The sequence below is a fragment of the Vulpes vulpes genome, chromosome 1, assembly GCF_048418805.1.
Source record: "Vulpes vulpes isolate BD-2025 chromosome 1, VulVul3, whole genome shotgun sequence".
Taxonomy (NCBI): domain Eukaryota; kingdom Metazoa; phylum Chordata; class Mammalia; order Carnivora; family Canidae; genus Vulpes; species Vulpes vulpes.
In genome coordinates, this window is record NC_132780.1 from 20,431,963 (window position 1) to 20,454,761 (window position 22,799).

Sequence of the window (22,799 nt, forward strand, 5' to 3'; positions counted from 1 at the left end):
TGAGCAGGAATTTAAACTGTCTTTATTTATATTTGCAATATGAAATAGAAGCTCAGCACGAACACACGCACACTCACGCCAGCCTGGGGAGAGGGAGCTGGGACAAGGTCACTTGGCAGCTGGGCTGGACCCCAGACCCTTGGGCATAGGAAGGGGACCCCAGCCAGACCCCCGCCAACTCCCCACCCCCGGGGTCCATGGGAGGTGCAAGAGGGGGCTCTCAGTGAGTGCATCAGGGCCCCATGGGAATGTCACCAGAGAAACCCCCTGGACGGGGACTGCCAGCTCCCACAGAGCCAGCAGGGCCAGGTGGGTCCTTTATCTCCCAGCCAGGGTCAAAGTGCAGGGTCCAGGGCAAGGGTTTGGGCAAAGGCACGGCCCCCACTCGGGCCCTCCCCCGAGGTGGACCTGACCAAGTGTGGGTGTGGACATCTGCACCGGAGGCTGGGGGCATGGTGGAAGGGGAGAGTGGGCAACGGCCCCAGGACCCTACACAGCCCCCCACCACTCCCCACCCCACCGGGATGGGAAGCAGGTCCCACCAGCTGCCCTGCCTGGCTGGGCCTGCTCCTGGCTCTCCATCCACCCACTCTCTCTCTGTATATAATATATAATATAGGTCTCTCTCTCTCTCTCTCTCTTCTTTCTCTCTACTCAACTCTGTTTCTTTATTCTAGGAGACAAAACTCCATAATTTCTTTTCTCAGTGCAAATGGGGGTGGGTAGGGGCCTGTCTCCCTGGCACCGGGCTCCTGGGAGTCTAAAGGAGAGAATGTGGGGGCAGAGAGGGTAGGGACAGGGTGATGGGGCAACAGGGCCACCATGGGCCCCACCCTGCCCCCACTCGGGCAGGGTCCACGTGGAGTACAGAGGATTTAGCCGCCACCACCGGGACCGGGCAGTTACCTGGGAACCAAGAGATACCCATATGAGAAGCCCGCTCTACCCCAAGCACCCACCTGTGCAGCCCCAGCCCACCTGCTACCCATGGCCCTTGCCACTCACTGGGAACCCAGGGATGCTGGCCCTCCGGGGGCAGAGCCATTGGGCATTGGAGGTGGCTCAAGGGCCTGGGCACTGTCAGGAGATAGAGACACAGAAAGGTCAGTGCCTCCCCCCACAGGACACCAGCTACCCTGGAGGCTGCACGGCACTCACCTCTGGCTATGAGGGAGCCCTGAGGGCTCTGGGCTCTTCTCCCCCTCTGTGGTCTGGGGGTGCTGGCAGGCCCCGGAGGCTGGAACAGAGGTAGCAGGGTCTCTGGTTGCACTGTTGAGAGTGGGGTGGGCTGGGTATCAGTAAGGTTACCATCACTGACATTCCGCTAGACCCTCCTATCAGAGACCCCTGGGAGCCACCCCAGGCAGGAGGAGCTCAGGGTTGGATGAGACGCAGGCTAAACACACTCTCTATCCCCTTCTGGAAGCCATCTTGCCCCCGGGGGCTGACTGGGGAGACCCAGGCACCCATATGTGGGTATGGGCACAGCACAGGACCCTCAGCTGCCCGGAGGCCCTGAGTGGTGCAGAGACAACCCAGGGGCCAAGCTCCACCTGCCTCCCCCTAAAGCAGCTGCTCCCCAGTCAGTCACCTGTCCAAGGAGCTGGGGGTGGAGCATGTCCCTCTGAGTGTGGCCTGGAGGTCCCCGATGCTGACCAAGGACTGGCAGGGGGCTGTGAAGAGAAAGGCCAAGGAACACAAGGCTCAGTAAGCGTGATGTTACTCTTGCACTTCGCCCCAGTGTGCCAAGTGTACACCAGCCTGGGGGACAATGGGAGCGCAGGTGGGGCTAGGCGGCAGCGCTCACCCGAAGGCTCTGCTACTTTGCTGCCATCTGTGGCTTCCTGAGGTGCTGAGGGGGACATGGGGTCCTGAGACCTGGGGGGCAAGAAAAGCAGCCCGAGGGCCAGCCGGGGTCAGCACTCCAGCCTCAGTGAACTGGGACCTGGGCACCCGTCTGCCTGAAGCCTCACCTGAGCTGCAGGGTGGTGCAGGCCACAGGGCCGGCCAGGCTCAAGGCAGGGAGGTCCCGGGGTATGCTGTGGGACCCCTGTGGGGCAAAGAGCCCAGAGCTCGGCTCCTTCTCCCCAGAGTCTCGGGGGCCGGTCAGGGCATCTGTAGGCACTGAGTCAAAGGTGGCTGTCCAGCTGGGGCCTGGGGGGAGGGAATGGAGGGGCGGGGTGAGCACCAGAGGCAGACACGCCATGGGCACCCCATTGCATCCCGCCCTGTGCCTTCACCCACCCGGAGGCTGGGGGCCGGGGCTAGGATAAGAGGGGGGCCCGGCGCCCCCACCAGCCACACGGCCGTCACCGTCGTCCTCGTCCTCCTCGTCGTCATCCTCCTCTTCCTCGCTGTCTGTGCTGCCCCCACTCCTGCCCAGAAACCACCTGTCAGCGGCTGTGCTGCCAGAAGGGATGGAGGAGGGTGGATGGCTGGGAAGCCACAGGACAGACAGATCATGGCCTACCAGGGCCCAAGGTATGGCAGGCAGGTGGGCGCCCTGAGTGCCCTACGGAGGCGCTGAGGGCCGACCTGACACCCTCCCTCCACCTGGGAGCTTGGGCAGATTGAGAACAATATCTAGCCGCTCCAAAATTATGGTCTAGGTGTTGACCAATGCTCGACCCGAGCCCCTGGGGAAAGTCCGACTGGCCTACATGGCCACTAACTGCGAAACAGCTAAACAAATCATGAGGTTCCCAGGATGCCAGATGCCCCCTAGAGCTGGTGGGAACTGTTTTTACAGTTGCTGACAGGAAAGGAACCCGTGTGCAAACAGGTGAACACAGTTGAAGACAAATGAAGATACCCACCAAACAGGAGAGAAGGGGCATCTCCCAAAGCCACAACCAACACCACGCTCAGTGCTGGAGGACCAGCTGTCCCCCTGGGGTCAGGAGCAAACAGATGCCTATTCCCCACTCTGTTCAGGACCATACTGCAGCCCAGAGAAGCGAGAATATGAAAAGAAAAACATCCAGACCAAAAAAGAGAGTAAAACCCAATATACAGATAGCCAGGCCATATAGAGAAGACCCCAAGGAACCCATTAAAACTGTCACAGTGTGTATGAGTGCCGCAAGCTGCAGGACACATCTCATCCACACGTCCACTGCATTTCCACGCTCGGGACAATCTCAAAATCCCGCTTACATAAAATACTCAAAAAAAAAAAAAAAAAAAAAAAGGAAGCACAAAACTTACACTCTAAAAAAGACCTAAGTAAACGGAAAGACATTCCAAGCTCACAGACCGGGTGACGGGATACGGTTCCTAGGTCGTGAGGTAACCCACAGGTTCAGGGCAAGCCCTCTCACCCAGCCAGCGTCCTTGTTGAAATGAACTGGCTGACCTTACAAGTCCCACCAGTCCTTCAAAAGCAATGCTAGAGGACTCACTTCCTACTTTCAACCCTTCCTACAATGGTCATGGAGATAGGGAGGTCCTGCCATGAAGACTAGCAGCCCCAGAGTTGCCAGAAACCAACTCACACAGGGATAGCTAAGTGCACCCAGTGTCTCCCACGAGAGGTGCAGGAGGAGGCGCCGGACCCCCACCTCACAATACACAAACTGAGCTCAAAACAGGATCGAATGGGGAAACGCAAGAGCTAGCACCATCACACTCCTAGAAGAGCACATGGGGTGAACCATGACCTTGGGGTTATCGGCTTGGCCACCCAGCAGATGGAGCAAGGCACAAACACAGCTACTGGGACGGTGGACCTCACAAGTGCAGTAAGTCAGGCCAGTACCAGCCTAGGGACACACAGGGGCTGTCTAGGCACACTGTCTTGGGCACACTATCTGAGCACACTGAGACCCTCAAGCCAGAGACCACAGGGGCAGAGGCTCTGAGATGCTGTTCACAAGGCACAAGCCCACCAAGTCAGGGACCGTGGGGCCAGCCAGCACCACAGGCATCTAGGAGCTGGCCACAGCTTACCCACACTCAGCCCATCTCTCCCACTACCAGGAAGAAGAGTCAGAGCTGGTGGGAAGCTCTAAGTACGAGCTAACCTAGAGGAGCAGAGGGGAGCACCGGAGACATGCCTGGGCCGGGCTGCAGGTCTAGGACTCACCGAATTCCCAGCCCCACACAGGCTGGTACACTCCTGCCTTGGCAGCTGAGCTACCCTGAGCTGGGGAGGCACCCCACCTAACACACACATTCCCTTCTTTCTTTCCTCCTCTACTCCAGCTGGTGAAAACTAGGTCTCATGGACTGCACAGCCCCACTGCTGGGGAACTCACCGCACACCCGGGGGCTGGCCGCGGCGGGCTCCTCTGGCCAGCTGGCTGCCCTGCCAGGCGCCATCCTCTTCATCAGACTCCCCGGAGCCCTGGCCCTCCTCCTCATCCTCATCCTCGTCGTCAAATTGCTGGATGCGGTCCTTGTAGCATATCTCCAGCAGGTTGGCATTGGGCTGCAGGGTGCAGGGTGGGAGGGTGGGGTGGGTGGCGTGGGTGGCACTATCTGCAGCCCCCCCACAACCAGGGATAGAGCACCACTCACGTTCTCGTCGTCAGCATTGAGGGAGAAGGTAATGTTAGCTGTCTTGTCAAAAGGCGCACTAGGAGAGAAGCACAGGGGCAGTGAGGAGTGGTGGGTGAGACCACAGCCCTCAGGAAAGGGGTCAGCCAGGTTTCTCCCACATCCACTCAACACACTCTCACTGCTCAAGGTCCCATATCTGCACATCCACCCACTAGCCAAAATTTAACTGTAGCCTCAAATCAATGCCCGTGACCTGTTGCAGTCATCTGTGGAGTGGCCCAACAGGCACCTTGGCAGCTGATGTCCAACACGGACATGCTCTGCCCTCCCATCTCAGCCTTTCCACAAAGACACCCCCAGGGGACAGAGCCTCAGCTCTAAGTGGTGGCAGGGCAGCCCTAGGCAGGCCACAGAGCACTTCTCATCTCAACCTCCTCCTCTCCATCCTAAGACAGAAATAGGATCTCCCTGCACACAAGTCACTGTGAGGACTTCAGGCTGCCATCAGGGTGAGTTCCTCACATAGAGGTGCCCCCTTCCCCTGGGAGCGAGGGTTCAGTGTTTGCGGGGACTTCACCCATCATGGCGGTATTCAGGAAGCGAGCCAAAACCATGTGCGGCTCATCAGTCTGTTCCCAACTCTGTCCCGACTCTGTTCAGGAGCAACAGGCAACTGAAGCACAAGTCCAAGACACCACGGTGAAGGAGGCCACTTCATGGCCATGACCGAGCAAGCTGTAGCTGTCACCCTGACCGTCTCCAGGGGGAGCCCGGGCTCCCCAAGTGCCCAGACACTGCTTGCTGGTGGGTGAACACGTCTCCATCAAGTGCAGGCCACAACACACACAGCTCGCCGGTCTGCAGCTGGGATTCTGAACTTGAGGCCCCAAAGTGACCGGCAGGGTGGCCCCGTCTTCCATCGAGGCCGAGCACACCCGGCACCCTCTGTTCCATCCTCTTTTGGAAAGCCTCATGGGAGCACAAAACCCATGCTCAGAAATTCAATCCATGGGTTTTAACTATGGACACAAAGTGCCAATGAGAACCTGGCTTCCACTCCACCAGAACACACAATCTTCCCACAGTCTCTGACTCATGTTCCCTAGAGCTGTCATCCGTCTGTGGGGGATAGGGGGTGGGGTCCCACTCTGCCCTGTGTTCATCTGTCTAGTTCAGGAAATACATGGCCAGCAAGCTCCATGGACAAATGGGACCAACCACCCAAGTGCCGCCTCAGCGTCGGACACCGCACAGACACACTCACACAGCCTGCTCTCTTCCTGAAATTTGCAGAGCCCAGCACTCAGGTCAGGCTGGGGCAGTCCAGGGGCCACATGAGCCCTGTAGGGCAGTATATTCAGCATGAAAGTTATAAAAATATTCATGTATTTTTCATTTTAGAAAGCTTCATGGCTTTCCAAAGTTTCAAGTTTTTAACCACACTGCAAATTATCTGATGGAGAAAACAACACGATCCATGGAACAGTCAGTCTGTCCTCCTGTGGGAGGGGCTTCTCCAGGGCCCCAGGCCCCCGACACATGGCCAGCACTGCCCGGCCTTCCATGCAATGGGCACTGGGCTGCGCAGAGCAGCAGCACACACAGGTCTCTGTTCCCAAGGCAACCTCTGTCTGGCATGAGAAAGGCCAGCAGCTGAGCACAGCCCATCATGGTGCCTTCACCCTGAGCCACACAGGGGCGATCCTGCTCCCACACCGACCAGCATGTGTCTCAGTTGCCCCAGAGGCTCCAAGCCCAGAGCCAAGGATGATGGTAGACACACAATAGGAAGACCCCCCCCGAGATGTACCCAACACACAGGGGATGAAGCTGATGGGGACCCCAAGGGGCAGCTGAGGCCCCTCCTGCCTGTCCCTGGACCCCACCCCTTGGCTATCCCCTGCCCGCCCTCCAGTGGTCCCTCTACTTTCCCTCAAGGCATTACCAACTCCTCAAAACTTTCCTCAAAGTCACCCCTTCTACTCCAACTACACTTCCTCCAGGGACCTTACAGAGGATGGGCTCCCTCCCAGACCACCGCCTGGCCAACCTCGCTCCCACCCCGACCCAAGCTCCCCTCCAGCTTTGCTGCCATAAACTTGCTCATCAATTTGCAAAATGGTAGAAAACTCTTTTTTTTTTTTTTTTCTGACTACAAAAAGAACAGATGCCTGTGGTGGAAAACTTGGTAACTAAAGAAGAAAGCTGATGACTGCAACACCAAGTTAAATTGCTATTGCTCAGCAAAGCAGCTGTAGAAGTCACCGAAAGCTCAAGTTCTCCTGTCAGCCCAGGGCCTGGTGGAGGGCTGGGGGCTGCTCTGGCATCAAGGGGTCATCCCACCAGCTACACACGCAGCTGACTCCCCAAGGAGGGGACAGAGGAGCCCCCAGCTGGCCGCTCCCCATGCTGAGCCCAAGTGCCAGGACTGGTGGGACCAAAGAGGATGCAGGAAGCCTGGCAGAAAGTGCCACAGGGCCAGCGAGTACTCGTGCTCCCACCTGCTGTGTTCTCACCCCTGCTCGCCTACAGAAGAGCACACTCACTTCACGCTTTCTTCCTGCTCCCCAAACTCCTCATCATTGAAGCCAAAGTGGTCGATGAAGGCTGAGGTCATGCGCTGCATCTGGAAGTCCATGAAGGCCTGTGGAGGAGCAGTGGTCAGGGATGGGTGGGGCCAGGCAGAAAGGGACAGGCCCCTGGCCCCCAGCCCACCTGCTGCAGTACTGCCTCCTCGGGGAAGTTGAACTCCTTGAGCCGGTCGTCCTCATCATCACTGGAGGAGTGCAGGTGGTGCGTGCTCACCTGGGGCATGGGGGCAGGCAAGGGGTGAGAGCCAGGATGGCAGGGTGCAGCCTCAGGGAGGTGCAGGTGGAGAACAGAACCACGGTAGAGAGCTGCGGCGCCTTACCAGGTCCACCATGTTCTTCTTGTTCGTCTCGGCCAGGGGTCCGGCCACAAAGGCCTCCCACCGCTCCTGCTGCTCACCCGGCAGTTCTGTTTAGCGCAGAGGAGACAGGACGTGAGGGCCCCCCCCCCGCCCTACAGCCAGCAGCCCTGCCCCCAGCCCTGGGGCGACACCCTCCCGGACCCTCACCCTTCAGCAGCTGCCCCAGCTGCTCAGCATTGGGCCCCTTCTCCGTGTTCTGCACCAGGGCGTTGGCCAGTCTCGTCAGGTGGCCCATGTAGCCTTTGCGGGGGCCCCCGGTAGACCTGGGCAAGATCGGAGGCCGCAGCTGGACATGGGCCCATGCGCCCCCGCCCCGCCCTCCCCAAGGGCAAGAAGTCCAGGGGCCGCTCACTGCACAAGGTCGTTCTCTTCCCAGGATGTCAGGATGCGCTCCACCAGGCGGCACTGCTGCAGGAGCTGTGAGGGCAGTGGAGACAGTGGGGGCACGGGGGACATGGGGGCAGGGCCAGGACGTGCCCCTCCCAGCACCAAGGGGGATTTGCGGGAGAATGGGAGGGGGGGTGGGGGCCGTGTCCAAGGCCCGAAGCTATAACCCGGGAAGTACCTCCCCTAGAGTAGCATCTGTCACCCCAGAGGACACTGCTGCCCCCTGAGGGCTCCCGTCTGCACCCGCCTGCACATCATCCTCCATTTCTCCCAGACAGACCTAAGGACAAGGCTGAGCCCCTGGCCCCCAGCATGTGAGGCCACCTAGAGAAGGCAGAGGAATACAGTGGGTGACCCACAGGAACAGAGTGGGGTACCCGGGAACCCCAGCTTACATGTTTCACAACGGGATTTGGGACAGGCATCTCAAGGCTGCTGTCGGAAGGAGGCCCAGCACTGAGCATGGCACTCACACAGAACTCGACTTGGGCATGCAGGAAGTTGTTGAACATGTAGTGGAAGAAGAGGTCCTGGGGGGCGGGCAGTGGAGGCTGGCATGGAAAGGCCCCTCATCCACCCCTGCCCAGGGCCCCCTCCACCCCCTCATCCCCATCCCGCACTTCCCCACCCTGCCCAGGCCCTCCACCCCACCCCCTTCTCCGCACCAGCATGGTGTTGGGCACATCCAGTGCCAGGAGCTCCTGCGTCAGGGCTGGGTCATTGGCGCTCAGAGCACTGGCCAGCAGCTTGACCACATGCAGCCGAGTATTGCCCAGAGGCGGGGCCAGGTTGCCCCAGGTAGTACGCAATGGTTCCAGCTACAGGCACATGGAAGGCTCAGTGCCACCTAGAACCGTGGGGCTGCCCTCCCTGCCACCCTACATCCTTGGACTCCCAGCCTACCTCAGGGGGCTCAAGCAGAAGCTGGTGGAAACGACTGAGCCGTGGGCGCAGGGCGTGCAGGGCGCCCACACTGGACATGCTGCTATCCAGGGTCGCTTGGGCCAGAAGCTCCAGCTGCCCATCCACACTGCTAAAGAAGTTGTTCACGGTCACAGACTCGGACCTGCAGGGGGGACAGGATGCAGGGCCTGTGTGCACGCATATGCATGTGTATGGCACATGTGGAAGGGAGAGACAAGCTGCTTCCTGTGGAAGTATAGCGTGCATGGGGCGGGGGGGGGCGGGGAGGGGGGCAGGGATCATGGGCCTATAGGGCCCTGGACTCGGCCAGTCAGCTCAAAGCTACAGGTGGTTTACATGGCCTCAGACAGGAACTGAGAACTCCTCTCCCAAGACCCTAAGTGGTGGGATGCCCGGGTGGCCCAGCAGTTGAGCGTCTGCCCGACTTGGGGTGTGATCCCAGAGTCCAGGATTGAGTCCCACATTGGACATCGGGCTCCTGCGGACAGCCTGCTTCTCCCTCTACTTGTGTCTCTGCCTCTCTCTCTCTCTCTCTGTCTCATGAATAAATAAAATATTTTTAAAAATACAAATAAAAAATTAAAAAAAAAAAAAACAGATTCTTTAAAAAAAGACCCTAAAGGGGATCCCTGGGTGGCGCAGCGGTTTGGCGCCTGCCTTTGGCCCAGGGCGCGATCCTGGAGACCCGGGATCGAGTCCCACGTCGGGCTCCCAGTGCATGGAGCCTGCTTCTCCCTCTGCCTGTGTCTCTGCCTCTCTCTCTCTCTCTCTCTCTCTCTCTCTGTGTGTGTGACTATCATAAATAAATAAAAGAAAAAAAATTACAGACTTCTTTAAAAAAAAAAAAAAAAAAAAAAAGACCCTAAAAAAAAATAAAATAAAATAAAATAAAAAATAAATAAATAAATAAAAATAAATAAATAAATAAAAAGACCCTAAGTGGCCACCAAGAAGGGGATGCTGCTTGTAGATGACAAGTCCCCACAACCTTCACCCCTAAAAAGAAGGAGAGGGTCTCGGGGGGATGGCAATAGCTGCCTGGGGAGGCAGGGCCCCCTCACCTTGGCCTTCGGGGTTCCAGCAGGGTCAGGAGCACCTGGATCCCGCTCACAATGACAGACTGGCTCTGCTCTCCCTCCAGCATGTTGCTCAGGAGCTGTTCAATCGTCTCCTGCCTGGAGCAGGGTCGGGACAGGGGATGAGGGTGGGGTCAGGGTGGGGGTCATGGTGAAGGGCCCCGGACATCTTCCCGCCCTAGGCCTTGGAACCACAAACCCACTTCTCCAGGGTGGTCAACAGCTGGTCGGGCTCTAGGCTGTCTTGGACCTGGATCATCTGCTCCCGGCTCAGGCGGATGATGTCGCACAGGGACTGGGATGCATTGGAATGTTGCTGGGGAGGCAAAGAGAGAGCTGGGGATGCCAGCCCAGCACCTGTGCCCTTCATGTCCTGGAGCTGACCACCCCACCCTTAGGAAGAGGAGTGGAGGATCCCACAGACAGGGAGACACAAGTGCCAAGGCAAGGAACACAAGGCATCAAATATCAGGAGAGAAGACAGTGAGAACCTGGGAAACCAGGAAAGTTTCCACACCATTTGCCGTAGCCAAAGGAGGGAACAACCACGAGGTCTACCAACTGGTGAGCAGACAAGCTACTGTGACTCGTCCATGCACCAGCACTCCACTGCATGGATATACCCGGTGCTGACGCAGGGGCCACACAGCAAGACCAGGCACCATGTGATTGCATTCACATAACAAGTCCAGCAGAGGCAAACCCCAAGGCAAAATGCAGCCTGGGAGTGGCGGGCCCATGAGGGGAAGGGGCAGCTAAGGAGCAGAGGCTTTCCTTCCTGGAGTAAGGAAAAATTATTCCCAGATCCACAAGGTGATAACCAGACAATTTTGTGAACACATTAAATGCTGCTCTACGTTCTTTATTTTAAACATGTGACCCATATGGTACATAACCCTCTACCTGGGTGAAGATGTTACGGGAAAAAACCAGAAAAGAACCATGAGCAGAACTCCCAAGTCTAACCCTATACACAGCTACCAGGGCCCACCTGCACAGACCCCAGAACCCTCCAGGCCATGGGCCACACTTCAGAGCCCCTCCCAGGGCCCCTGATCCCTCTGCCCCTGGGGGCCTGCCTGGGACAGGCAATGGGTCTGCCTGGGACCCACACCTGTGGACCTCTGTTCTGTAAGCCAGCAGCACGGGAAGATAAGGCGAGGGCCCCTGCACTGCAGTGAGGATGTGGGGCCTCTGAATGGATTCTCTGAAGGACTAGCAAGATGTACCAAGGCAGAAGAGACACGAAAATCTGCCAGATCACAGTCAGCAGGGGAGTGGGGAAGGGTCCCCTAGGAAAGCTGGCATTAAGGGGGTGGAGCCTGAAGCTGCTGGCCAAACCTCTGACCTGTCAAGAGACGCTGGGCCAAGCTCCCGTCTCAAGAGACACGTTCCCTGCGGGCAGCGCCCCTTTGCTACTCACAGCAGGTGCCCTGTCAGTGAGCGGCTGCAAGGGCCAGCACCCACACAGCATCTCCTCAGTTCACCTTTTAGGAAGGGAGGACGGGGCGAGGCTGGCGTGAGGAGCAGATGTGAGGGGAAGAGACGGGGCCACAGGTGTGACAGCAGGCGAGGAGAGGACACTCACATTGTCATCCTTTGACGGGTGGATCTGTTCTATGAGCCGCTGCACAATCTTCTCCTCGTTGAGCCACTGGGGGTGAGAAGGTGGGCCTCTGCTCACTGCCCCCTCCCTCCCCCAGTCCCCACCCCCCTCCCCAAGCCCCCACACTCACGTTGACCACATCCTGCCTCAGCTGTGGCCGCTCCACGCAGGTGAGGAGACGCAGCAGGAGGTCCATGATGGCTGAGGTGCCAATGTGCTGTAGCAGCAGGTCAACGAAGTCATCCTTCTTCCGCAGGAAGGACACAAGCTGGGGACAGGAGGGACAGCACATGTCACATGGCAGGACCAGGGCCTGTGCCCACCAGCGCGCCCACCCGCCTCCCCGCCCTGACCCCAGGTTGGCAACGGTACCTGGTCTGTCTTGCGGTTAATGAGGATGCCCATGACCTTGCTGAAGAAGCTGGCCAACAGTGGGTTGAGGCTGCCGCTGCTCTGTAGGAAGCCATAGAGCCGGTTCAGGAGGGACTCGTCAGCACCCAGCGCATCATTGATCTGGGGCACATCTGAGGTCAGGATCTCACAGGCCACACTGGGGTACCTGGGGAGAGGGGGGAAAATGCCAGGGAAGCTGGCTGGGTCCTCCTCGCTACCACCCTCCATGCCCTCCTTATAGAACCCACTCGTGGCTCCCACTGCCCCTGAGGCTCCAGCCCACCTCCTGAGCTTGGGCCCCACCCTCACCTCCTCCCAGACTCCAATCCCTTCTAGTCTGGCCAGGCCCATCAGACTGGCCAGGTGACCTTCTCTAAAATCCAACTTCAACCCTCACCTCCGTGTCCCCCACCTGCACGGGGCCCAACACCCACATCAGAGGTGGCAGTACCAATAAGTCGGGGCAGCGGTGGGGGGACAGAGCGGGTAAGGGCTCACTTGTAGCGCAGTCGCTCCTCGCCACTGGCTGGCGGCTCCTGGGTGACCCAGGCCACCATGGCCTGCAAGTGCGGTGGCTGCAACAAGAAGTCTAGTAACTTGCGGTTGACGACCTTGCACTCCTGTAGCACGTCCTCCTCGTCCAGTAGCTCAAGCAGGCTCAGGTCCTCCCGCTCCAGCAGCGTGTCAAGGTGTGAGCTCGTGTGTAAGTCAAACTTCCAAAACATGGCGCCCTGAGGGCAGGGGTCTGTCACACGGCAGGCTGTGCTGGGACTGCCCTACTCTCTCCTCCACCTTGGCCACCCATCACCCAGATGACCGTGAAAGCCTGCGAGGAGGTCACTTCACACCAGAGGCCAATCACCCTGACCACCTCTTGGCCCCCAGGTCCCGGTTAAGCCTTGGGTGGGGGGCGAGAGGCAGGGCACACACCAGGCCCACAAGGAGACCCCTAAGGCTGCACACGGAGCCATGGGGATCCTGTCCCCTCCAGGGCCTGCGTCTTCCGTCCCACATCTGGGCAGGGACCCCCAGGGGTGGAACTGTGCTCATACTGAAACCTCTGGCACTGGACTCACTTCACTCTATTTACTGAACAAATTCAAATAGCCAGTACGCAGCTGCCAGCCAGCCCAGCAAATCACCATGCCACGTGCAGGGTGTGGGGCAGTGGCAGAGGGAAGTCTGAGATGTCCCCAGGCTGTGGCTGTTGCCTGGATGCTACGTACACACACACAAACACACCCAACCCCTCCACCACCACCCAGCGCCCAGACAAGGAAGAGGAAAAGTGGGGGAGGGGGAGTCTTTCAGAAGAGCCACTGATTGGGGCCCAAAGGAACAGGATAGTCACTGACTCAGTGGGGAGGAGGACAAGGCTGTCTCCCACCACCTGAAGGATGGCGCCCTTCATCCCCACCAGCACCGAGACCCTGTGTGCCCGGCTGTAGTGCCACCCTGACCCACCCCAGCACAGGTAGCTAGCTGCCATCAGGAGCACCATGCCAGGAGCACTCACTAGGCGCCAAGTGGGTCTGAGCCCCCGATGCGCACACACTCAGCTGCTCCTCTGAAGACACCTACAGGCTCCCAGTCTGATCACCTGGTAGGCCTGCCCTGTACTTGCCGTCAGGCTCCCAGGCCCTGTATTCCCCACTCTGTCCACTGCATAGAGCACCCACATCCCCCTCCGAGGGGCTGTCGCCACCCCTCTGCAAGGGAAGGTGGGGGCTCCCCGGCAACCACACAGGCGCCAACCACAGCTCCATGCTTTGTGAAGACCACTTAAGGCAGATGCCCCTCTCAGACCCACAGAGGCTGGTCCCCCTCCTATGTGCTCACCCTCACCTTCTCTGCCCCATTACCACCTTGACCACGGAAAACCTATCAGCCACAGATGGAGCACCAGCCCAAAGCAGAAAGCAGCTCTGACTCAACTCTCGAAGCAGCCAGGGCTTCAAGCCAGGGCAGAGCAGAGGCACATGTGGCCTCAAGCAGGACTGGCCTTCTGAACCTGGGTGCTGGGGGCCGTATCCCCTCAAGACATGGCCCCCAGCACCCAGCCCTCCTTTCCGGCCTCCACAGGAGACCACTCACCCCCCAGCATCCTCCCCACCCTCCGTGACCAGAATAAGTGGCTTTAAATCTGCAATAACTGGGATTTTGTCCCAAGATGACTACAGGTGGAGTGGAAGACAGACGATCATGGAAGACAGCAGCGGACGCCAGGCCCCAGCTGGGGCGGCAAGGGCATCCTTACCGGCCTCCAGGCCCTGTCCTACAGCACACACCGACTCGCCCCTTAGCCCTACATCCTTCACCCCACGTTGGCCACTTTTCTGAAACACAAACTTGAGTGCCTGATGTTCACTCCTGGCCAGAAGCCCAAAAGGGATTCTTGGGCCTCCACATTCGAGACCCCACAGGCCCCACCAGCCTTCCAGCACTGCTCTGGCCAAGCCCAGCTTCTACCTGGGACCTCTAGCTCCGGTCATATGCTTGCCTGCTGCCCAGTCTGCACACCTGGCTCTCTCACACCTGCCCCACACCTGCCCAACCACTCAGAACCCCACCCCCCCCCCCAAGCAAGCTACAGCCAGGCTCCTCATAAGTTGACCTGTGACTGCCACTGTGGGGCATGCCTCCCTCAGCCTTTGGCTCTCCTGAGGAGCTCCCTGCATGACATTACCACCCCACCACCAGGCCGGACATCTAGGCCTCCTGGCACCATGCTGGTGACATCAACAAACCACGCTGGCTGTGGTGCCGACAGTGCTCTCAGGATTGTCTTATCTCAACCTACTCTCACAGCCACCCCCAAGGAAGGCGCTAGGGCTCTATTTTATGGGTGAGGAAGCTGAGGCACACCACAGCAACTGCCCACCCAGGCCCCTGGAAAGTAAAGTGTCAGGGCGTCAGGTCCCACCATAAACACAGAATGGACAGGCACAGGACCCAGTTTGTGCAGGGCTCCGGCCATCCTCCCCCAGGCTCTGACCTGCCAACACCTCAGGTAGCTGAAGGCCAGGTCCTTCCTGGTCCTCTTCAGTGAGCAGACACCTCTGAATTCAGAGAGGAAGGCTAGACCTGGGCTCCTCACAGCCCTGCTGCACCAGCACACCTGCCCATCACTCAGCCACTGGAGGGGGGAGCTGAACCAGAAATCTAGGGGATTCTCTCAATTTGCATGACCCTTTCTCCGACCAGGCCATCACCTCTCCAGACCTGCCCTGTGTCTCTCCGCGTAACACTCCATAGGCACCCAGACAGAGCTGGCGGAAATGGAACCTGACCACGTATGGTCTGTGCTCAGGCACCCAGGGCTTCCTCCACTCTCAAATACCTCTAAATCCTGACCTGGCTGTTCCTCATCTACACTGGACACACTGGCCTTTCTGTTTGCAGAACACACCAAACCTGGGCTCTTCTTAGCCAACTTTGCTCTTGCTGCCTTGCCTGCCTGGGATGTCCCAGGAACTGGCTCCTCCTTATCCTTGGGGTCTCCTACCAAGCACCTACCCCCAGAGGGGCTGAAGCAGTCCTCTGGCCCCACCTCTATCCACCAGCCCAGGACAGGCACCCTGACCTGCAAGATGAGTACTCCATCACACAGTACACATGCCCGGACCAGATGATGGTCCACACAGCAGAACCCTCCTTACTGGGCAGCCAGGAGTGCCCGGGACAGCACGTAGCACAGACCCTGGTATGCAGTTCTTGCCCAGCAACCTTCCTGGGCACACTGGCAATTCCTTCCCCTTGCCCAGATCCTGATCTTCCAAAGGAACTTTTCCATACCTGATGGATGTCCTCCCTCATTTGATGACAAGGCCACGATGGGGCAGCATCACAAGTGAGGAAACTAAGGCCAGCAAGGGGCCTCCCCAGCCCCAAGGCACTGGTGGGCAGCGTGGGCATGCTTCCTGAGCTGGCAAAGCCAGGACCAGAACCACCTCGAGCAGCAAACAGCTCCATGGGGTGAGCACACAATCTCTTCCCACACCAGACACTCTCATGCCTGATGAGGAGACCAGAGAGTTCAAATGCTACATACAGAGTGAATGAAGCCAGTCACCAAGGACCACGTGTTGTGGGCTCCATTTATGTGAAATGTCTGGAAGAGGTGGACAAAAGCAGCTGGGAGAGACTGGGGATGGGGGCAGGGAGTACCTGCTAACAAGTATGGGACTTTCTTCTGGAAAAAGTATGTTTAAAAAAAAAAAAAAACACCAGTCCTGAAAGTTCTGAAATTGTACGCAATTTTGTCAATTATACCTCAGTGACAAAACCCCACTACAATGATGGCTGCACGGTTCTGAATACACCAGAAACCACTGACTTGTGCACCTTAAATAGATGAATCACACAACGTATGAATTACATCTCAACAAAAACCATTAGCAAAAACAAAACCAGAGTTGCCCAAGGCTGCGGTGACAGAGCCGGCTCAGACCCTGCTCCAAGTCCAAGTCACCCGGAGCTGACAAGATAGCAGCTGCCAGAAGAGCTGAGGCACAGAAAGCCTGCCCAGGTTCCCCTTCCCAACTGTCAATGTCCCCAAAGGGGCAGGGTAGGGATAGGGCCTAGCCCCCATCTTCTGAAAACCTGTGCAGCCGCATGGGCACCCCGTCTCAGCACCAAGACAAGGAGGTGAAGCTTGGCCATGGTTCCCATTTGACAAGACGGGACACTGTGGCCGAGACGAAGAACCAGAACTCTGCCTGCCCTGCTCTCCTCACTACAGTTGGAAATTCTCAAAGTGGAGACGTGCCCACTTCTGAAGCACCTACTTAAGAGGGCACGGGCTATGGGAACCACCCCAACCGCCCCTCAGATGGTCCACTTGGGCTGGCAGACAGGGCTTCCTTCCCCACGCAGCCTTTCCAGAGAACTGTTATGGGGTGGGAATGGGTGAGGCCACCCATGATAAGACAAGAGGGTGCTGGGTGGTGCAGGCACAGGCCCCAGGGGCCTAAGACCCAGGTGGCCCCTCACACTCTCCCTCAGGTCGCTCCTCCAAAAATCAGAGGAAGTTGCAAGGATCAGATGCAAGCAAGTGGTGCTGGGTACCGTACAAACAACCCTTCACAAGCCATACACAAAACAGAGCTGCAGATACGGCAGCTAAGAGTTCATGGCCAACCCCATCTTCCCAGGTATAACTTGCTGGAAGCCCCAGGAGTCTGACGGACAAGAGAGGGAGGCTCCATTCACACTCTCTAATGGGGTGAACCTGGGCCAGGCACTTGGCATCCTCGTCTGTGAAATGGGGCCACGCTATTGGGACAGCTAGCTAAGGCAGGTGCTCCACAGGTGCAGGGCCCTTCCTGCGTGCCCCTGGCCACATGGAAGCCCTGACACCCCTAGCAGAAGGGAAGGAGCTGGCCACTCACCCAGGAGTGACAACTCTAAACACAGAACCCAAAGAAAGACTGCTGGGCAACCCAGGTCATTCAAACACTCTGGCAGGCACCACACACACCCCCACCCCCACCTCATGCAACTTTTAGCAACCTTCAAGAAAGCGGAAGTGACTAGCAGTGGCTCTCAGTGTCAGTTTGAAAACCATGACTCTGGTTGCAAACGGAAGAAGGGGAAACCATAAGCAAGAAAGGAAGCCATTAAACACGAGAACCACCTTTCCCTCTGCCAGCCTGGCACCATCACCTCGGGTTTCTTGCTCTACTGGATCGCTCTTAGGCTCTGACACCAGCTGCCCTCTCAAGAGTATGCCAGCCCTTGCCCGGGCTCCGAAAGGGCCTGGCTACAGCTCCCACAGTGCCGCTGCTGCCTCATCATCTAGGTCTATCCAGACACCGCTCTGCCTGCCTGGGAGCCTTTAGGCAGAGCCTTCATCTTCCACCCCTTCCTCGCCTGCTCTGGCCCCAAAGCACCCAGAAGTGGAGGTCAAGGGTGCAGAGGCCTCTGGGAGGGCCTCCAGGGTGGCCACCTGAGCTGCCACCTCAGCTATCACAGGCCCACAGGCTGCTGTAAGAGACCCAGGCTAGGTGAACCTACAAGGGGACAGAACCCACTACCAAGGGCACCTGGGTGGTTCAGTGATTGAGCGTCTGCCTTTAGCTCAGGTCATGATCCCGGAGTCCTGGGACTGAGTCCCCCACTGGGCTCCCCACAGGGAGCCTGCTTCTCCCTCTGCTTATGTCTCTGCCTCTTTCTGTGTGTTTCTCATGAATAAAATACATAAAGTGTTAAAAAAAAAAAAAAAAAAAAACTACCAAAACGCCAGCCCCAGTCCCTTGCAGGGCTCAGCAGGCCCAAGGATGGGGAGACCACCTCCCTCAATTCATCCCAGGTCTCCAAATCCGGAAAAAGGTAGAGGACTGCCATTCTAAGGACGGGGTAACAGTAATGGCAACCCCATGGCCTCTGGGGACCCAACGTGTGTGCTGGCTGCAGAACCCAGCACACACCTAGCCAAGGAGGCAGCAAGATATCCGTTAAGGACAAAGGACCACTGAGGCCAGACCCACAGTGGATGATGAGCTGGGACTTTCCCATGGCTTGGAAAAGCCTGGGAAGGGTCCCCAGTTAGAGGAGATCCCAAAGCACACTCTCCTAGGGGAGGTGGCTGTTCTGGTCCACCCTTGGGGAGGGACTAATTAGGAAACACAGACACTACAGACCCCAGGCCCAGGACCGAGGGGCCAGAAAGCTCACACTCAGGACCGTCTCCTGGATCAGTTATGGGTTCCAAGGAGGAAAGGAAGGCACTAACAGACTCTGGAACATAGAGGAGCAGACTTGCTGTTCCAGGCTAATCCAAAATCAGAAGAGCCTGGGTTCCAATCCTGCCTCTCCAAATTTAATCCCTGTGGCCTTGGATCAGTTTGGGGTCCCACCAGCACTGAGCCTCAGTCTTCTCACTTGGGAGACACCTCATGGTGACTGTAGGACCACACCTCCCTCAGGAAGACCTATAAAACAGTGTTCAGGGATCCCTGGGTGGCGCAGCGGTTTGGCGCTTGCCTTTGGCCCAGGGCGCGATCCTGGAGACCCGGGATCGAATCCCACATCAGGCTCCCGGTGCATGGAGCCTGCTTCTCCCTCCGCCTGTGTCTCTGCCTCTCTCTCTCTTTCTGTGACTATCATAAATAAATAAAAAATTAAAAAAAAAAAAAAAAAAAAAAAAAACAGTGTTCAAAGAGAAAACCGTGCTTTGGCCTGGAAAGGAGGGCGTGTCCCCACCCCCCATGTGCTGAGCCTGCCCCAGAGCGCTGGTGAGCCAGGGATGCCAGGAAGGCCTCTCTCACCAGAACTCCCAGGTCTCTCACCTCATCTCTTGCTGCAACCCGCATGGCGCTCAACACTCCCTCCACACCTGACTGCTCATAGGCACCCTCCCCTCTGCCCTGGCTGGCTGCTCCCTTTGCCTCCCCTCCAGCTCTTTGAGCCTGACTAGCTCCTCCTGGGTCCTTCAGGCTTCAGCATAGACACCACTTCCTCCAGGAAGCCTCCCCTGACTGTGTTAGGGGCCTGCTCCACGCTTCCACAGCTTCCGTGGTCACCCTGTGACAGCATCTGAGCGCTCTGTGACAGGATTCACTTGTACTGTCACCTCTGCATAAGACCAGGCTGACAGCTAGAAATAAATACGTGTTGAATTAATCAAAAACTCAAGTCCAGAGAGGAAAAAGGAATTGCTAAAGTCATTTCCCACAGATCCTGAGAAAAAGTGTTGGTGGTGGAGAGGTGGGGGTGAGGCGGAAGCCAGCAGGTTCTCCTCTGACGCAGAAAAACGTAGATGACCCAACAAAAACGACAGAAAACACGAAAGTAAATCAAAATACGCCACACAGCCACTCATGGGTGGCAACAGAGCAGATGAGACCAAACCATCTACGACACCCAAGCAAGAGAGCAGGGCTTCTCCACCACAGCACTACTGACATTTGGGGCTGGAAAATACTGGAGGCGGGGGGCCACCCTGAGCTATGCACTGTGCCATGGCAGCAGCATCCCTGGCCCCTACCCACCGGGTACCTGGAGTACCCTGTCATGTAACAACTGCTGTCTCCTGCCATTGCCAAATGTCCCCTGGGGGACACAGCCCCCCTGAGGACCGCTGCAATAGGTAACCCCAAACCTAGTAATGGTCCTGGAGCCCTTCCTGTGCCTTCTACAGCCTAGTGAGTCCCCCGAGCCACTGGAGGGGAAGAGCACTACCCTCAACACCGCCTTACACCTCGCTCAAGTTTCTTTACAACTCAACTCCGCACCACACCTGATACATCTCCCTTTCCAGAAACATCCTGCCTCTAGGGCTGGGGTTCATGTGCTGTCTGTGGCCTTCGGCCCGCAAAGAGGTGTGAAGGAGCCAGGGAGACCCTGAGCAGGAAGTCCGCCGAGAAGGAGTCCTCCGCCGCCCCCAACGTCCGCCCGCAGACCAGCCCCAGAGCCCCACCTTCACAGACTTGCACGTGCTGTTCCTCCCACCCGGAAGGCCCTTCCTCCCACTCTCCATCTGTCAAGCCGGCACTATCCCTCGCGGACAGAAAGCGCCTCCGCCGAGCCAGTCCCCCCGGCGCCCCCTCTGCCGCCGCACGCCCTAAGCCATCTCCATCACGACACCGCTAATTGTGACCGTCGGGCGGGGACTTTGTGCCCTCCCTCCCCCGCCGCCTACCCCCACGGCGACGGGGCCGCTCCCCAAGACCCCCGCACACGCCACGCCGGGGATGGGGAGCTCCGGGGCGGGGGGGTGGCAGGAGGAAACGGCGGACACGTCCCAGGACGGGGATGGAGGGGCTCGGTCCGCGGAGGGGAAGTTGGACAAGAGGAGACTGGGGAGGGCCTGCGGCGGGGAGTCTAGGAACTAGGGGCGGGAGGGGGTTGTCCGGGAGGCAAGGGGAGCAGGCATGGGCGGGGAATCCTCCCCCAGCGGGGGCCGCTCACCTGCGCTGGGGGGCGGCGGCTCCTCGCACTCGGGGCTCATCCGGGCGCCCCCCCCGCCCCGCCGCCAGCGGCTCGGGCCCCTGCTGTGGAGCCCGGTTTGAGGGGGCGGGGGGCGGCGGCGGGGACTCGCACACGCGCCTTCGGGCCTCGGGGCGGGAGGGTCCTGGCGCGCCGAGCCGCGGGGTGGCTGCGAGCGGACGGACGCGGGGGTCCGGGGCCCGCCGGCAGCCGGGGGGCGCGGGGAGGTCAGCGCGGTCTCTAGGCCGGCGGAGGCCCTCAGCGGGGAAGTCACCCCGGCTGGCCCGGCCCAGCGCCGCGCGGGAAAGCAAAGGCCGGTCAGGGAAGACGTCTCCTTCCGCAGTCCCGGCAGGCCGCAGGGCTGAGCAGCGGCCGTCGGAAGCCGAAGCCCACTTCCTCGGCCGCCCCCTTCCTCGCACGGGCTGGATTTTCGGACTCTGCAGTCTTCTTGGGGCCTCCGCCGCCCGGCTCCGTCCACCACTATCCCACAATCCCCTAGCGCAGGGGCACGCAGGAAGCCCCGCCCACCCGCCGCCCGCCTGGTGCGCGGAGGCCGCGCGCCCAGGACCGGCAGTGCGCGTGCGCTTGGGGGCCCAGCCGCTCCCCACCCGCCCAACCAGCCCACGGCCCCAGATGCGCTTGCGCTGGTTTGGTCCAACGATCTCTCCCCGAATAAACCCAGACAACCTAATGCGCAGGCGCCGTGTTCATCTACGACTCCGTTCCAATGTCCAGAGAGAATTCTGCTCCAGGATTTCTCTACCCGCTTGCTCCTGGAAATCTGTTCGCTACTCCGTCTCGTCAGATTATAATCCTGCTTCGGCTGGGGTCTATCTCCTGGGGAATCCATAGCAGGTTTTCTCCCCAACCGAAGTTGCGCGGTCCGCTCCCGCGCAGTTCTCGACCTTGTGTGCTGCACGCGCTTACCCAGGCTTTGTTTTCCTGTTGCCTCAGTTTCCCCAGCTTTCATGCCCCCCCCGCCCATGTTACAAGCCCACTGTAAGGATCAGACGACTGAGTGTGTGTACTGACAACTTTCATTTTTTTAACCTGCTCACACTTATTTCAGAGACATTTTATTGAATCGTATGCTTAAGTGCATTTTCCTGTTCTACTTGTTCTCTATTTCAAGGATGCCAGTTATGCATTTGTCCTTCACATCTCTTAATTTCTCTCTGGTTGCTTTAATCTTTGTCATTTCCACCTGTATGTACTTATTATCACATGTCTCTTCTGGAACCTTGCTATTTCCAGGGTACGGGATTCACGGGATGTTTTTTGATCCTTATCAGCCACCGACTGCAGTGTGACAGTCACCACCTCGGCAGCACGTGTCAGGTTCGCAGCCTGGAGCTGCCGTTGTAAAGGGTGGCAAGGCTCGTTCTTACCATGTCTCTTATATTCTGGCACCACAGGCTACCTAGAGCACCATCTCATACGGAAAGGCAGAAGCATCTCAGTCAAGCCTGTTAGCACGTTGCACAGCCTAGGTTGCCTCTTACCTGCCACCATCCGTTGGTCAAAGCAAGTCACATGATCAATACCAAAATCATGGGGCAGGAATTGACTCTCCACAGCCCACGGGTTGGGACAGTACTCTTCCGGAGGTGGAATGGGAGGGAGCAAATATTTTCCTGAGCGAGCCACCACAGCCCTCTGTTTCCTTAGTTTGCCTATTTTACCTTTTCATCTTTGAGGTTTTTTTTTTTTTTTTTTTAGATTTTATTATTTATTTATTCATGAGAGACACACAGAGAGGCAGAGATATAGGCAGAGGGAGTAGGCACAGAGAGCCCTATGCAGGACTCCATCCTGGATCCTGGAATCACGCCCCCTTAGCTAAAGGCAGACTCTCAACCGCTGAGCCACCTAGGTATCCTGAGGTTTTGTCTTAAAATGGACTCAAGCTCCTATCGTTACTCAGCTTGAAACAATGGTGAGGCATTTCCTTCTCTTCCTTGAGTCTTTTCCTCTGTCACGTTCTTTCGTCTTCTACTCAGCATTTTGCTTCTTTCCCAGTATGCTTGCACAGCTG

At 58.1% G+C, this 22,799-nt stretch overlaps 1 protein-coding gene across 10 annotated transcripts; it reads right to left on the reverse strand.

The window, feature by feature from the left end:
• PPP6R1 (protein phosphatase 6 regulatory subunit 1) lies at positions 1-21,223 on the reverse strand. 10 transcript variants are annotated; one of them, XM_072759265.1, is made up of 24 exons: positions 20,747-21,223; positions 12,335-12,567; positions 11,816-12,002; positions 11,574-11,711; positions 11,426-11,491; positions 10,041-10,153; positions 9,823-9,936; positions 8,741-8,867; positions 8,503-8,655; positions 8,233-8,367; positions 7,803-7,867; positions 7,598-7,713; positions 7,412-7,497; positions 7,216-7,305; positions 7,047-7,144; positions 4,519-4,576; positions 4,257-4,429; positions 2,245-2,375; positions 1,974-2,154; positions 1,808-1,878; positions 1,592-1,673; positions 1,159-1,269; positions 1,006-1,077; positions 1-906 (listed from the first exon to the last, which is right to left on the reverse strand). In XM_072759265.1, exons 2-24 carry the CDS (start codon positions 12,559-12,561, stop codon positions 903-905), a joined length of 2,598 nt encoding a protein of 865 aa, XP_072615366.1. In that variant the 5' UTR covers positions 12,562-12,567; positions 20,747-21,223; the 3' UTR covers positions 1-902. The 10 variants fall into 10 exon arrangements, with proteins under 10 accessions (XP_072615366.1, XP_025840996.1, XP_072615363.1 ...); XM_025985211.2 differs by having other exon boundaries at positions 2,245-2,405; XM_072759262.1 differs by having other exon boundaries at positions 8,741-8,870.
• Between the last annotated feature and the right edge of the window lie 1,576 nt (positions 21,224-22,799).

Coding starts and splice junctions, on each gene's coding strand:
- PPP6R1 (XM_025985207.2), bottom strand. CDS start 12,561: ATGTTTTGGAAGTTTGACTTACACACGAGCTCACACCTTGACACGCTG. Junction 8,656..8,740: donor TTCTGCTTGAGCCCCCTGAG/GTAGGCTGGGAG, acceptor ATGTGCCTGTAG/CTGGAACCATTGCGTACTAC. Junction 4,577..7,046: donor GAGCAGGAAGAAAGCGTGAA/GTGAGTGTGCTC, acceptor CTTCTCTCCTAG/TGCGCCTTTTGACAAGACAG.